General features: G+C 39.6%; 1 protein-coding gene across 1 annotated transcript; it reads left to right on the forward strand.

The window, feature by feature from the left end:
• Positions 1 to 1,497: 1,497 nt before the first annotated feature.
• On the forward strand, positions 1,498 to 12,127 carry VSX1 (visual system homeobox 1; the record flags this gene model as incomplete). The annotated part of the gene is made up of 5 exons (XM_081945019.1): positions 1,498 to 1,900; positions 7,043 to 7,121; positions 9,282 to 9,405; positions 10,208 to 10,388; positions 11,804 to 12,127. The coding sequence occupies 5 exons, from the start codon at positions 1,498 to 1,500 to the stop codon at positions 12,067 to 12,069; spliced, it is 1,053 nt and encodes a 350-aa protein (XP_081801145.1). The 3' UTR covers positions 12,070 to 12,127.
• Positions 12,128 to 16,225: the final 4,098 nt, after the last annotated feature.

Here is a 16,225-nt window from a genome sequence, read left to right on the forward strand (position 1 = left end):
ATGACTTTAGTAACACCCTATCTTGCATATCCAGACATTCTGTATCTATTTCATTTCATTGGATGACTAATTATATATTTCATACTACAAATTCTGATAAAGGAAAAAAAATGTTTTGGCTAACATACAGAGTACTTTGGGTTTCAATGTTTTCCTTTTTGTTAGTGTAATTTGAAAAGGAATAATTAAGAAGTAAGATGGCAGGAGTGCCCATGTGAAATCCCATCCCTTTGAAATGTCCGTGAGAGCCTTTAAAAGGATCAGAGGTTGATCATGGGGTCTCATCTACCTGGCATTTTGACACCTCCCGTGCATGGCTGCTGCCTACTGTTACTAAATTTCACACATTTCTGGGTTCACTCAGTACAGTGGACCAAACTGGCCCAACCAAGTATGTTGTAGAAACATATCCATAACACACCTGGTTTGGTTTTCAGTTCATATATTGTACAAATCCATCCAGATATTTATCCCAATCTCCAGTGTTTAGCCTAAAATGATGCTAGGATGGTCTTCTTCAAAACTAGTTTGGATTATTATTTCCCTTCAATGCCATCCAGTGTACTAGTGGTCAAGGGATGAAGGAAGCTGCAGTCCAAAATTTCGGGGCCCGGGGTGGGGGCGGGGGAGACCCAGATTAAGACAATTGGATAGGTTTTCTTTCAGGAAGCCATTTAGCGTTGATTCGATGACACCATCGAATCAACGCTAAATGGCTTCCTGAAAGAAAACCTATCCAACTTTTATCAATCTCAGAGCCTTATGATGCCTTGGGATGTCCTGTGTTAAACCTCCTCAACATGAGAGGTTCCCCAAATATGTTGGGCACAACTATCACGCTCGGGTCACTGAATTCACTTTGAGGAAGCCAAAGTGTCTTAAAAACAAAAATAAGAAAGCTGTGAGAGACCATGGCAATCCTTCTGCTGGGAAAGTGTGATAGGAGGAAGCCCAAAACTTTTTTCTACTTATCCGGTGCAGAAATGTGCTCTTGTTTATGTAGGAAGGATCCAGAAAGGAAAAAATCTATTCAGCCGGGGGAATCTATCCAGGGCTGCTAAGAGGCCAGTGTCGCGGGGGTAACCATTGGCATTGATAGCCCCTTCAGTTCTCCGCTTTGTGGACGGCTGGGAGCTCTGCCCGCCTTCCCACAACGCCGAAGGGAGGGAGAAGAAGCCGAGCGCCCCCCCCCGCCCCAATGAATGCCCAGAGGGCCCTTGCTCAGCGCGGCTCCGACGCGGAGTGAAATCTGTCCTGGCAGCAAGAGGGGCGGGGAGGGGAGGGGCGGGGAGAAAAGGGTGATCGGATTGCGGGCAAATAGGTGGCAATTAATTATCCGGATTGGGAACCAGTTGCTGCCCCGCGCCCCCCCCCGCTCCCCCGCCGTCGCTCCCCACATTTCCCCTCTGATTGGATCCAGGCGCCGATGAGCGCGGGATATAAAGCTCCGGCCCGAGAGCCCCTTCTCCCTTCCCAACCAGCGGCGGCGGCGGCAGCATGACGGGCCGCGAGGAGCTCTCGGAGGGCAAAGCCAAGGGAAACGCGCTGGCGCCCAACAGCGCCTGCGGCCACGAGAAAGCGCGCTTGGGGGGCCAGGCCGGGGCCGGCGGCTTGCGCTCCAAGGGCTTCGCCATCACCGACCTCCTGGGCTTGGAGGCGGAGCTGCAGCCGCCGGCCGCCTCAAGCTGCGAAGGCGGCGGGCCAGCCGCGGGGCGAGGAGGAGGCGCCGCTCCCTTGCCGCTGGGCTTGGGCTTCCTCTGCGGCTTTGCCACCCAGCAGCCCGCGGGGGCGCCTCGACTCCTGCCGGCGCACCTCCCCTTCCTCCAGCCTCGCTCGGAGCACCAACACCAGCACCCCCGCTACGCCCCGGAAGCCGAGAAGCCCAAGTTGACCGTCTCCGGTAAGCCATTCCGCCCCGACTTGCGTTCTCACGCTGGCGGAGAAAGCGACTTGCCGAGCAACTTTGCAGCCCTGATTCCCCAACTAGGCGCCCCCCCCGCCCCTCTGTCGGCTGGGGCCAAGACCTTCGGAGGGACCTGTTGGGGACCGAGGTTTCACAGTAGCTGGAGAGGGGCGGTTTCTCCGCCTCACACCGCGGGTTGAGAAGAAAAAACCTCGCGGGGTCCAATCCCGCCCTGAGGATCTGCTGTTCTTTATTTCCAGCCTCTAGTAAGCTTAGTGGTTGACTAGCCTAGGGCCAGTTTCCCTGGTATAGGATGGAGGGCTCTGTCCTGCCGGAAGGCACCACGTGCCTTAATCGATTTTAAAGTGCTACAGGGCAAGGTGTGGATTTGGATACCACATCACTTGAATCCAAAATTACATTTAGAAACCCTATTTTATGAAACCATAAAGGCCAAAGAAATTCATGGCAAGTACATGTATGCATGAGGCAAAAGAACACACACACTCTCTCACACATACACACTCAGGGAGGGAGGGAGAGAGAGGGGGGTGTCTGGCAAACAAACATGGATATACTCAGGAAGAATAGTGTATATCTGCCATACTTTTTACATGGAGTCCGTTGCTGCTACTCCTGCAAAAAAACAAAAAAACACAACCCTTTTCAGTATTTAATGCACATAAGAACGTAATTCACAAATTCCACAATAAATGGAGATATCTGGCATGTAAAAGGGGTTATTTTTAAATGCCTAAACAATGTGTGTCTTTAAAAGCAGTATGAATTATGAAATGCAAGCTGCTTGGTCCTTGCTGCATATCTGAGACAATGTCACAGAGGTTCCCTGTTGATTCCTGTGGATTGTAGGCCTGTTAAGAATACCTGCTCATGAAAGTGTGGCTAGCTTCTCTGAACTCTGCCCTTCCATCTTGGACCTTTCCCCACTGATAAAATGTTATCGACCTATTCTTGAATCAGAAAAAAAAATCTGCCGTTAGCAGACCAAATCCCTTCCTCTATTTGTTTTCTGTCACCACCGAATACCTCACTCACCACTAAAGTGACAAAACCCAACAGATTTTTTGATGATATCCTAGGACTATGTCAGAATGGGGGAAGTGGGAAGAGAGAATAACTATAGGTAGTTCTTTAATTATGTCCATTCATTAAGTGATGTTCAAAGTTATATAATGGGGCTGAAACATGGACTGAAACCAATCCTCAAAGTACTAGCCATCACAGCACACCCATAATCATGTGATCAGAATTTGGGACAGCCCAAATTTATGACTGTTGACCCCCGAATGCCTGTCTGCTGCACCCCCTTCTTCACCGGCAATACTCCCCTTTGCTCCCTTAGTGCCTGCCCATAGCAAACCTGTTTATGGCACCTGCACATGATCTCTTGCATCTACCCACAGCACTTGCCTCCCTGTTGCTAGTGCTAACCCGTAACTTTCACCCACCAACCTGCTTGCCTGGGATTCCTACTTCTTCCTGCTTAACAACCCAATTTTGGGGATACAAAGACACCTGGGACTGCTGGAATTGCTGCTATTCAGTGGTACAGTCATATAACATCATGCTTTACGACTGCATTAAATTCCAGTCCCAACTGTCACTGTCTACCTTATTTTAAAGTGATGCTGGAGTAAAATTTGCTGTCCCCCTTGCTCATTCCTGTCCTGCTTCTGTTGGATATTATCCCATGATAATATGCAACAAATTTGTGACTGAGTGCCAAGCAAGATGATATGATGTGTCAGGCAAAGTGATCAATTTTAACCTTACAACACTAAACGGGAAAAATCAGATTACTGCAGCAAGATTGGAGGGGTCTGATTTCAAAACTCTACATCAACTTCTCTAGGCTGGTTTGTTTGCCTTTCTTTCCCTTAGGGCATTTTCCAGCTGAAAATAATGCAAAATGAAGAAACATATGGGAAGACAACAGAGCAAAAATTACCCAAGGAGGAGGAAGACAGACCTTGTCCTGTTTTGCAACTAGCTAGGTCTGGTCTAGCGGATAACAAAAATTGACAAGCTGCTGAATAAGCAGTTCCATCACTTCATGGGAAGGGGGGGGGAAGAGATTGAAACTGACAAATATAGGGAAACTGGCAAATAAATAAAAAAAATTCAGTGCAACATTCATTATTTTGAGGACACTGAAATGTAAAAAAGTGGGTTTGCTGCATCATAAGATGGCATTTCAGAATACTGTTAAAACAGAGTGCTTAAAAACACCCCTGTTCTTCCCCAAATAAAAGAGTTCTCTAATCTGAGGCAAAATTGAGCCATATAAAAATATGGAATGAAGACAATATTCAGTATAAAAAGATTTCAATAAACAAACATAATAGAGGAGGAAAAAAGGCCCAGGAAAAAAATAGCTACCAAAAGAGGAAAGATAATGACCATACTTTTTAGTATTTCCAAAGTACACATTTTGTTACACCTACGAGAAGTCAGTTCATCTCAAACACACACTGAAGCTATGCTGGTATAGTGTTTGGAGAAAAATAGAGCTTGCAGATGGGTACATCTAGTGACAATTTAAATCTGTTTCACTCATAGCTGGAGACAAGGTTAATGTGTTATCTGGGTATGATTGTATCATGGTAAACTGTAAGTGGGAAAAGTACCTAAGAGAAGCATTTTAAATTTGTAATTCCTGTCCTGTGTTTTAGGCTAAGAAATATGCCGGATGATGCGCTTGGTAGTTTGAACAAGGATTACAAGGTGGTGCTTCTTGTATCTAATAAATGCCGCTCTAAGTATCTTTTCCCCCCATTGGTGCTATCTAAAAGCATAGAGATATTCTTCTTCTGAAGTATGAAGGACTTAAAGGCAATAAAGGTGATAAATAGTCTGAGGCAAGGGGAATGGAACTTCCTTTGCTTTTAAGTAACAATAGTCAACCCCTACCATTTTGAAATTAATAAAGCAATCCTGTTTGGTCAGTTTGTAAGCAATGTCCATTGAATTCAATTGGATCTATGTACTCAGTCAGGACAACATGTACATAGTTTATAGGCCAGGTTTCTAGAATATTTGTGAGATAAACTTGAACTTCAGTGCATATGAGTGTGTGTTGAGAAGTTAATGATTGTTCCACCAATCTCTGCACTACCATTCTTAATCCACTTCATATGTTCTCACATGTCTGTAAGTGGTCAACTGTATACATAATCTAGAATTCATTTCCATTTCCAGTGCCTTTTGACAAGGAAGTCAATTCCTGACAATAAAAATACCCAAGGAGATGATTAGGATTTGAATAGTGAAAAACTACACGTTCAAAGACCCTGTCCCTCTCTCTTTCTACTTCACAAAGTTAAGGGCTCAGTAGTGAAAATTAGATCAAGTCTAAAATCAATTTGAATAAAGAACTGCCTGACTGATATAAACAGCCACTCTGTAGAACGTAAGGTAGACCAAAGATCTAAATAACCCAGTATTCCATAAATATCCACAGAAAGTCCACAAGCAGGACATAAGCCCAGTGGCTTCTTCCTGCTATTGTTTCCCAGCAGCTGGTGGTCAGAAACAGTTTATTATTATTCGTTTGATTTGTGCTCCACATTTCTGTACCGCCAACTCAAAGTTATTACCGTAATTTTAAATACTTTCTCTGATATTGAGGGTAAGATACAGCTGTTATATTCATTAGCCATTGATAGCCTTATCTCTTCCTCAATCTATTTAGCTTTGATCTCCCACACTACATGTTATGTAGCAAACTTCATAACTTTCTGAACAGCAAGATATTTACATGTAAGAGAACATATATATACATTTTTTTCCATATGGGTGGCGTGAATATATTTACACAAGTTCTTCAAAGGGCAATTCTAAGGATACTGTTTTTATGAAAGACTTGGGTATGGAGAGATATAAAAATATTCAATTTAAGAGAATCAATGAGATGAATATGATAAGAGCATTCCTACAGGGGACAATTGATTAAACTACATTGACTTCTATTTTCTGCTCTGTACTGTCTTTTAGATATTAAATATTTACACTAGAATTTGAAAATTATATATTTTTTGCCTCATGCATTCTCTCTTCCCATGTTCCTTGTCATTCATTTACAATAGACATGTTGGTTCTTCTGGAGGAATGGAGGAGTGGTATGCCAGATTTAGGAAAAAATTCAAACAAATTCAAATTCCACTGTTACGGAATTCACCACTGAAAAAATTAGGATATCACAGAACAATTAAAGGGTGTACATGTGAAGACAAAAGAAAGTACTAAGATATTAGGGAGTTTTGAAAATATTGCATTACAGACAGATCCTTGTCTTTGGTTTGGTAAAACCAGTAAGCAGATCTTGAAGAGAAACCAGTTATGGATTAGAGGGAATTCATGTGGTTTGAAATGGTTGCATTAAAGGGAGTGATCATTTTCATATCATCTCTGATTTTGAATATCTTCATTCTTTCATTAATGTAGAAAAGCAAAAGATGATATCCCTGCTGTGCTTGGAAATTGCCTCCAATTCTGCTCCTCCGCTAGCTTTGCAGAAATTGGCTCATTTATTCTAGCTGTTTTCCTGATGTTGAACAGCCAGAGTTTTTGCCAGTACCCCTTACTCCCTACATGCTGGCTTGGAAAGTTGGGAAGTTGAAATCCATATGTCTTAAAGTTATGGGGTTTGAAATACATAGCCCTACCCATATCTTTTTCCTAAGCATAGACATGGGTAGAGTTGGCTCATCTATATTCCTAACAATAGGAAGAGTAGTTTTAATCAGTGCTGGCTACTTGCCGATCCTGGTTGCTGTCCAAGATGAACTTTGTTTCTTGATTATTGGTATATCAGGAATTGATGAAGAAATTATTAGTATACTTGTGTTTTTTTCTGGTTTTACTGTTGAATGCTCTTACTGTAGATTCTTTAAAAACTGTGATTTAAAAAAAAAAATTAAATTTTAATCCTGATCCAATTTTCTAAGAAAAAGGAAAACAAAGAATTATTATTAAAAGTAGAACTATAGAAGGAATGAAAAAATATATAAAACAACCCTACTGTACTGTATGGACCAATGCTTACGGTGAAAATAGATTGATACATCTCTTCTTCCCTGTCCCTTCCTCTCTCCCGCTATCCATCAATATGTTCAACAGATGAAGACAGTTTATCAGGGGACAAGAACAACCTGAAGGCATCTGACTCTCAGATCAAGAGAAAGAAACGGCGTCACAGGTACAAAAAGCAATTCATGCTAGGTATATGGGAGCCGCAATATCTTCTGTATTAGCATTAGGATATGTTGCATTAATGTTCCAAAAATTGTTACAATGGTTTTGTAATATATGATTACATTGCCTTTTGAGGTGTGTGTGGAAGTGGGCAATAGAATTATGAATGTGAAAGACAGAGGGAGACAGGAAGTGGGCTGCTCTCAGGGAATGCAAGACTTATACCAGTTTTACATTCCAGCTCATTCCATGGTCTGAAACCTGGTACCTTATCAGCAGGCCTTCAGTGGCCCTGGTTTTTGGCTGTTACTTTAAATGCCAGGTCAGTTTGTAAGAAGTCCCACATAGTGATTTAATCATTGATAAGAGGGGCAACCTAGCTTGTACTGTAGGCTCCAAAAGGTGGGCAATCCGTTTGGAGATATGCCTAGCTGGGTTTTGGGTTAGCATTATCCAAAGATCTCAGGTAGGGATGGGGCAGTGGTGATTATCATCTGGGAATCTTACAGCTTTAAAGGGTGCTGGATCACAGGTCACCGGATGTGAGACCCTCTTCATTAAATTGGGCTCTAGGGATCAGTTGGGATTCACCAATCTCTCTGCTGTATAGCAACTTCCCGGCCTGAGCAAATTGACGTCGTTTCTGGAGGGGGGAGTATAGAATCCCCCAGACTTATGGTTTCAGGCCACTTCAACCTACTTTCTCTGCGAGGAGGATTTGCAGTAGCTCTAGAATTCATGGTCCCCAAGATGACCATGGGCTTATCCCAAATCAACTAGAACCCAACATGGAACAGTGGTCATACACCAGATCTGATGTTCCTGGCAGAGCAGTGGCTTTGTGAGCTGTAATTGGGGGAGCTTTTAGTGTTGTCTTTGTCTTTCTCATGGTCATATCACATCCTAATTTCCATGTGATTTTCTAGTGCCACTTCAGGGAGGCGAGATACATTAGATTGGTCTGTCCCACATTACTGATGGACCTGGATGGGTTTCAGAGGGAGCTGGGAATTGTTCCTATTGATCTGCTGCATGATCCATCTGAAGCTGTATAGAACCATGATTAAGTCCTACTTGTGGCATTAAGGGTGGTGAAGCATTAGTACTTCACCCTTTTTGCATCTGCAAATAGCTGCCCTGTAGTCCTTTTCGAGTAGAAAGAAATGTTGTGGGTAAAAGAGGCTTAGGGGACCTCTTGCAGGGACATGCAGAGCAATTTATTTAGAGTCAGCTGGAGAAAGTCACTAAGATTTGCTCACAGTTGGACACCAGCCTTGTTATAGGTTCATACCTGGAGAGAATCTTCCCTTATCTGGGAACAGTTTGAACCTGTTGGACTTGAGGAAGTGGACAAAGTCCTTAAAACTATGTGCTTAGCCATCTGTTCCTTAGATCCATGCCCTTACTGGCTTGTTAAAGTGACCTGGGTGTGTGTGTTATGTGACTAGGTTCCAACAGTGGTTAACTCTTCTTTGACCGAGGGCTTTCTTTACCTCTTAAAGAAGATTTGGTTTGCCCCTTCTCAGGAAGCCATCACTTAATCCCACCAGAATGAACAATTTTAGTCCAGCAATTAACGTCCCTTGTTTGGGGAAGGTGATTGAGAAGATGGTTATGCAACAGTTTCAGAGGACGTGGGTGAACCAGATTGTCTGGATCCTTTTCCATCAACATTCAGACTTGTGCGCATGACACTGAAACAATATTGCTCATGCTTTTGGATAAATTGGTGTGGATGGGATGGGGGTTCTACATCACTTCTTGCCTACTAGACCTTGGCAGCTTTTGATATCATCGAACATGGTATCTTTCTGGATTGGCTCAATGGAGCACATGGTGCTCAACACCGAGGGACACTCAGAAGAGTACGTGGAACAGTGTTGTGCTGGATCACGACCTTTCCTTGTGGTCAATTCCAGTTAGTGGTGATTAGGGAGGAGGAGTTCCACCCTTTTTAAAAAAGTATTACTCTAGTACTGATGCTGTTATTTTGTTTGGTAATGAAACATCTGCAAGAAAACAATCAAGCTGAACAAGCACTAAGGAGCCCATTACATTAAATACAACATTTACGTTATATATCTGGTTTTACCGGAGCATATTTCTCATTTAAAATGCTGCATGGGCAATCTAATCTGGACAGTATTTACTTTTGTCCTCATAGAACTGTGTTTACTGCTCATCAGCTGGAAGAATTGGAAAAGGCGTTTAATGAAGCTCATTACCCTGATGTATATTCCAGAGAAATGTTAGCTATGAAAACTGAACTGCCTGAGGACAGAATACAGGTAGGTTATTTCGTGTTTAGAATCACTGGCTTTCTTTGCTACAATAGACAGACCTACCTAAGTTTGAAGTTTGCAAGATGGTTTTACAGAAAACGTTGAAGTATTCTCAAGGCTTGAAAACTTAGAAGGGAGAAGGGCGGGCATGTCCATGAAGTGTATTCAAAATAGCAAGATGGCAGCTGTGACCGTGTGATCAATGCTGTTTTTATGTGTGTATCACATGTACGTGACATGTTCACACGTTTAAGGATTTGAATGAACCATCATGACTTCCATCTTGATTTTTTTGACTGTATCATGCAGACATCCCAGGACAAGGGCTTGCTCTATAGTAGCTGCTATTGCAAGTTCCATCTAGAATTGATTTTTTCTTACTAAAAAAATAATAATTTTAGGCCCACTGAATTCCCCAAAATTAGTTGTTCATGGTTAAGATTAAACCCCCCTACCTTAAATATTAATATGATACCATAATGAAATCCTAGAGTATAGCTGTTCTTTTAAACTTTCTCATCTGAATCTTAATTTGAAAAGAGATGCCAAACTTCCTCTATGTACACATGGCTGTTTATTGTTTGGTACTAAGCAGAGATGTACCCCCTACCCTCCAACACTGAGCGTCTACCTGCAAAATTGATCAAAATGGAGAAAGTATTCAATGCATGGGGCGGGGGGGGGGGCGCTTTTCATCAATTGTATTGAAATTACAAATAATTTCAATAATTCCAATCCCACTCATGCACGTGGACACACATACTGTATATTGTTGTTAAATGTGTGCTTCTGGTTCTACTTTGGAAAGGTTTGGTTTCAGAACCGAAGAGCCAAATGGCGGAAGCGTGAGAAATGTTGGGGCCGCAGTAGTGTCATGGCCGAATATGGTCTCTACGGTGCCATGGTGAGGCACTCCATCCCACTTCCAGAATCAATTATCAACTCTGCCAAAAGTGGAATGGTTGGTTCCTGTGCCCCTTGGTTGTTGGGTAAGTGCATCTGTAGAGTTGTTAATGTATAGGTAGTTAAAATTACTAAGTGGAAAAATGACTAAGTACTACTGTTTCCTGTTGAAAGTATCCTTTTCCTTCTTTCACTCAAGGGCTAAAATGATCACTAGCAATAGAATGACCCTTCAAAATGTCGCATTTGGTAACATTATTATAGAGGTTATTATATCTGTCTTTTAATACTAATGGAGGGTAGCAGGTCTCCCCTTAACAAGAATCCTATATTGTGTCTGTACAAGTAGTCTTTGACTTATGACCATTTGTTTAGCAACAGGGATAGCGCTGAAAAAAGTCCTTAAACTTACAACTGTCATAGTATCTCTGAGGTCACATGATTCGGGTGCTTGGCAACCATCATGTATTTACGTTAGTCATAGCATCTCACAGTGATGTGATTGATCACTATTTCAACTTCCCAGGTGGCTTTTGACAAGAAAAGTGAACGTGTTGATTTAGAAGTTTGCAAGTTGCAGTCACCTGATGTCTTGTTTAATGACTGTGATTCACTTAGAAACTACACCGCAAAAGGTTATAAAATCAGGTGATGCCTCACTTAACAACCTTACTGCTCAATGATTAATTTTCTGGTTGCTTCTGTGGTTGTAAGTTGAGGATTACCTGTATGTGTATAGCGATGGTGGCTAAGTGTGCACCTATCTGTCTGTGTGACTCATTCATTGTCCGTGTACTTACCAGAAAATGTCTGTGCAAAACCCATGCAGACATACACACTCACACATATTTTAAACTTCTTCTTTTCTGCCTATAGCTACCCATAACATTTTCTGTTATGAGAAGACTAAATTTGTGTGAGTAGTGGAATTTGATATTTCTTACCATTCATCTCATCTGCAGTATTCAGGTTTGAGAAAAGTTAACGGATCTTCATAATTTCACAGAAATGTAAAGTGAGATACAGAACTACATATGTATGTATATATTAGATTCTTTTTATTCCACTTGTTTTACTTTTATAAGTAACTCAAGATGGCAAGCATACATAATACTCTTTCCCTCTCCTTTTTCCCCCACAACAACAACCCTGTGAGGGGTTTGGGTGAGAGAGAAAGAGTGAGAGCTCCCTCTTTATCATAGCTTAAACTGATATTCATAGTCAGAAGATCTCCCCTCCGGAAAACTGATATTTTAGTTTTCACCCTAAACTAGAATTGTTCATGTGAAACAGAAGCTGTTGCTTTAATTGTATGTCTCTTCTAGTGTGGTTGGGGCCAATCCATTTATGGGTCTGAAAAAAGGGATGAAAATGGCATTTTCCTTTCCTTGTTTCTCAGTATTACAATAAGGTAGCCCAGGGATTGAGCTACTGCCTCATTGCGTTGATCTATTGGGAACAGGATGATTGTATAATAAAACTGGATTTTTATTTCTTTTAGGAATGCATAAAAAATCAATAAATATTACAAGAAAACCTGAAAATGAGGAAAAAGGAAATGGCATCTGGAAATCTGAACATCCTGAGGAGGAATTCAAAATTAAACAGACAGAATATGAACGAAACCCCACTAATAGATTAATCTCAATGGACAGTTTGGAAGATACTGCAATTGATCTCTCTAGTACGGCAAAGCAGGAAAAGAAGAGTAGCAATCTGGGTTTTGGTGGAGGCCCACAAACCAAAATGAAAGATGCTGAACACTAAGGACAAGGAAGGGCCACACGACACACTGTTAACCAAACACTTAAGTTGGCTTCTTCAATGCTCTGACAAAATATGAGTAGTATTGCTCTATGCTTATTTATTAGTCCTTTTCAAGTGACTCATCCAGTTTATGTGGAAAGGGGACTTTCTGAGATGGGATATATCCAAGATATAATTTATTTTTACAACTTGAAAGTTGTGTATTTGTAAAGAAGATAATTTGCTGCAGCTGGATATTTTTTTCTTTATATGTCTCACTAAGTCACCTTTTACCAAAAGTCTAAAAATAGCATTTGGTTCTATTTTTGGTAGAGAGGCAAGTAAATACTCAATCATTCAATAAATCTTACTCAATCAATTAAATAGAATTATCAAAGAAAACAATATGCAATAGATTTCTGCTAAATTAAACCAAGGTAGAAAATTATAAAAAGATCTGAATTTTCCCCCCAGAGATGATCATTCTCCTTACCTGCATATAGATATTTAATAATGAAGGATAAATTGGAGTACTTATGTGATAAAGCAAATAATAATGAGAAATACTTCTCTGAGATTATCTTGTACCGCCCTGATACATTGGAAACACAATTCCTAGAATTTTCCACCAGTATGGAAACTCAGATATCTCCATTCTGATAGTCATTTGCAGTGGGCTTAGGGGAATTTCTGGCTTCAGTTGGTTTTAACAGTAGCACCAGCTATTTTTTCTTCCTTCTCCATTAAAGTGCTGGTATATATTGAATAAAAAAACCAGATCTCTGTGTAAATATATTTATTAATAATAAATATCCTTTAATTTCAAGTATCCTTTTGCACTAGACTCCAGTTGGAGAAACTCAGGTTTCTTATAAAATGTAAAGTAGTTCCTATAACATCTGCCTATTTCTACTGTATTGTAAAAGCAATATTCATTAGTGCAGTTAGATGTCTCACATGTACTGAACAATATACGTGATGCACAGAACAAGGGAAATGAAGAACCTTGATGAAAATCTGCCAGTAGCAACCAAGAACCTATTTTGCTTGACAGATCTGCACTGAAGCTTGTAAGTTGATGATACTGTTCTGATTTAATGCTGATCAGAATCCCACTGACCCCCTTGAAAGCTCTATGGAATAACATAGAGCTATAATTAAGTTAAATGCTCAACTTTTCCTTTGAAAATCAAAGATTTTCTATGCTCACCTTTAAACAAATGACAGGACAATATCTGTCTGTAAGAAAAAACAAAACCATTTCCGGATCCCTAACACAATAGAGCTACATTTTATTCCATGGAATTATGTGTGTAGATTGGAACTCAGTTATTTGCCAGTTTGTGGCCTTCTTTAAATTCCAAACCCAGCAGCTTTATTCACCAAGGGGTATGAGAATGGAAGTACAACAACATATAAATGTTTGCAGGTTGCTCACCTTGTTTTAGAGGATTTTGTATTAGCGATGTTGGTGTTTACATTAGTACGTCCAATTGCCGAAGGCTTGCAAAAACATAGATTTCGTTTATCCCTATAATGAAATATACAATTTCATTACATATTATTTTTTAAAAATAAGGACATTAATCCTTTTTACCCATGTTTTCAGCATAAAGTATGACCCTCTGTTTCTTACTACAAAACTCTATCGGGGGGGGGGGGGGATTTGCAATGAATCCAATTTATGTTATATGACACTATGCATAATTGAACACAAACCTGTATTTATAGATAAAAAAGCCATAGAATGCAGAAAGAAAATGTTATTTTATAAGATGTCAAAGAAAAATATTTTGTACTTATACTGCATGGAAGAGTATCAACATTTGATCTTTTCTCTTTGATCTTTTTATATGTACATCTGAAAAGCACTTTGGATATTTAGCTTTGTCATCGATTAATTTATATATTCACAATAAATGTTAGTGTTTTTGTGGCTTTGTGGAACTATATATTAGCTGTGGACAGTGTGCTTACAACTCCTGAAGGCACTGCCAGATGGCCATGTTAAAATGCAATCCGCCAGTCCTACTTAGAGGCTTAGAGACATTGAAAGGAATTCTTTTTCATGAAATATAGATATCTGCATCCATTTTTGTTTGTTTATTTTTAAAGATACTTGAAGAGTGAAAATAAAAAAGGAGACAAAGAAGAGGGGGAAAAGAGAATACATTTAAAAATGTACAATAAAAATTCTATGAAGTATTTGCAAAATATTAAAATTGAAACATTCCACTGTTAGATTGCAACAGATAGTCATACAACAGCTTAGAATTCTAAGAACTAATATTAGAATATAATCAGAGATTGACAAAAACAGTTGAAATAATCAAATGTAAAAAAATAAGATTTAATAATTTCCAATTAATCTGAAGTGGTTCATTTTTGCATTTCAATCAGACAAAATCTAGTGCTTAAAAATGTTGAAGAATCTAAAACTTTGGATGTAGAAGTTTATCTGCAGAATTATAAACTTATAAACTTCATAAAGAGCTTCCAAGTTAAAGTTAACACCAGGCTTGAAAATCCGAAATTATTTTTGACAGTAAAATATACTCTATAAATTTAATGTTCCTGAGCTGGCATATAATTTCTAGTGGAAGGCAGGCTAATTTAGCAGTAGTTACATATAAAATCAATTCAGTATATTTTGTAAGAATATAAATTTTGATGAGAAAAACAACTGGCAGAAAAGGAATCTTTGTTTCATCCTTAAATAATTGTTTCCCCAATTGCTGAGCTTTGTAACACTACTAGATATGAAAAAAAATGATCTAACCTTCCATTAAATATATGTGTGATAATATAAATGTAAAATTATATTAACTTTAGAATCATGCTAAGTTTACTGAAAGAATCATTAAATCTTTGATGCAAAGGAGGTACAGTAGAACCTCTGGTCATGAACACTTCTTATCATGACCAAATCGGGTTCCGATAAAAAAATGTACTATATTTTTTCCGTGGCCGATTTCCCCTTCTGCGCCATGTTTTTATAAGCACCAAATTTCCAATATTAGATTCGGGTCACGACCAAATTGGTTTGCGACCAAAGTTATGGAACGAATTATGGTCATGACCAGAGGTTCTATTGTATTGAACTAGTAGTAGGTAACCTCAGCATCTTGTTAAAATACTTGTCATTTTCTCTGGCAAGAAAATAAATGTCACAGAACATGGGGTTTTGAATAACCCAAAGGAATTAGTCAGAAGAGATAACAAAAGAGATATCAAGAAGTATCTATTTTTGCTTCTAGGGTTTTGATCTGCTATTTTTGTTGGCCATGGAGGAATATAGCAAAATAATAAACCATACATTTATTCATTAAACAATGGAAGGTCTGGGGGTGAGATGAAAAGAACTACAAAAGCTTTTCCCTCAGAACATGTTGGGTAAATATCCTTAATGGTCCATATGGAAAGAATGGGTTGAGAAATAAAAGATTAGAGATGGGATGAATTGTCAACAAAGAGGAAGCAAAAGGTTTAGAATATGAAAATCAGATAAGAAAAAGATTGGGTTTACCCTTCACGAAACCTGTTCCAACAACATATTTAATGCAATCAACTACTAAGCCCGTCAGATTTCCTTACTCATGGTTCTGTCAGCATACAACCACACTATCTAGTCAAAATTTGCCACTTTGGGATTATAAAGAACTTGTTCATCTTCCCCAGCAAATGCCTGGTATCTCATGAACCCTTACATTAATAAGTACTGGTGCAACTTAATTTCAGCGCTACATTTTGGCCAGGAAAACAAAAAACAGCCATGTCTTGGATATGTTGAACAATCACAATTTGGAAGTTATGCTATAACCTGCCAGTCCTTAGTAGTGAGTTCAGGGTGGCCTCCTTTTTCAGCTGTTTTTTCTTTCCAGCAATTTTTCTCCAAAAGCTAGCTGGGTAAAACAAGTTAATTGTGATAATATTGTATGAGGAAAGATGCTACATACAGAAGGTCTTGTTCTTGTTCTTTACCTTTCCAAAATATTGAACATGGAATAATTTATAGGAAGTCAGATTCTGATTTAATGCTACAGAAAAAATATCTGAATACTAAAGGGAATTCAACAGTGAGATCAATTGTCCAGATAGTGGTATATATCCATTCACTGGATGTCTTGGTTGATAGCTATATGAAAGGGATTGCAGCCCATTGCAATGAGGGACATAA

The sequence above is a fragment of the Natrix helvetica genome (assembly GCF_964273705.1).
Source record: "Natrix helvetica genome assembly, chromosome: 2".
Lineage (NCBI taxonomy): Eukaryota > Metazoa > Chordata > Lepidosauria > Squamata > Natricidae > Natrix > Natrix helvetica.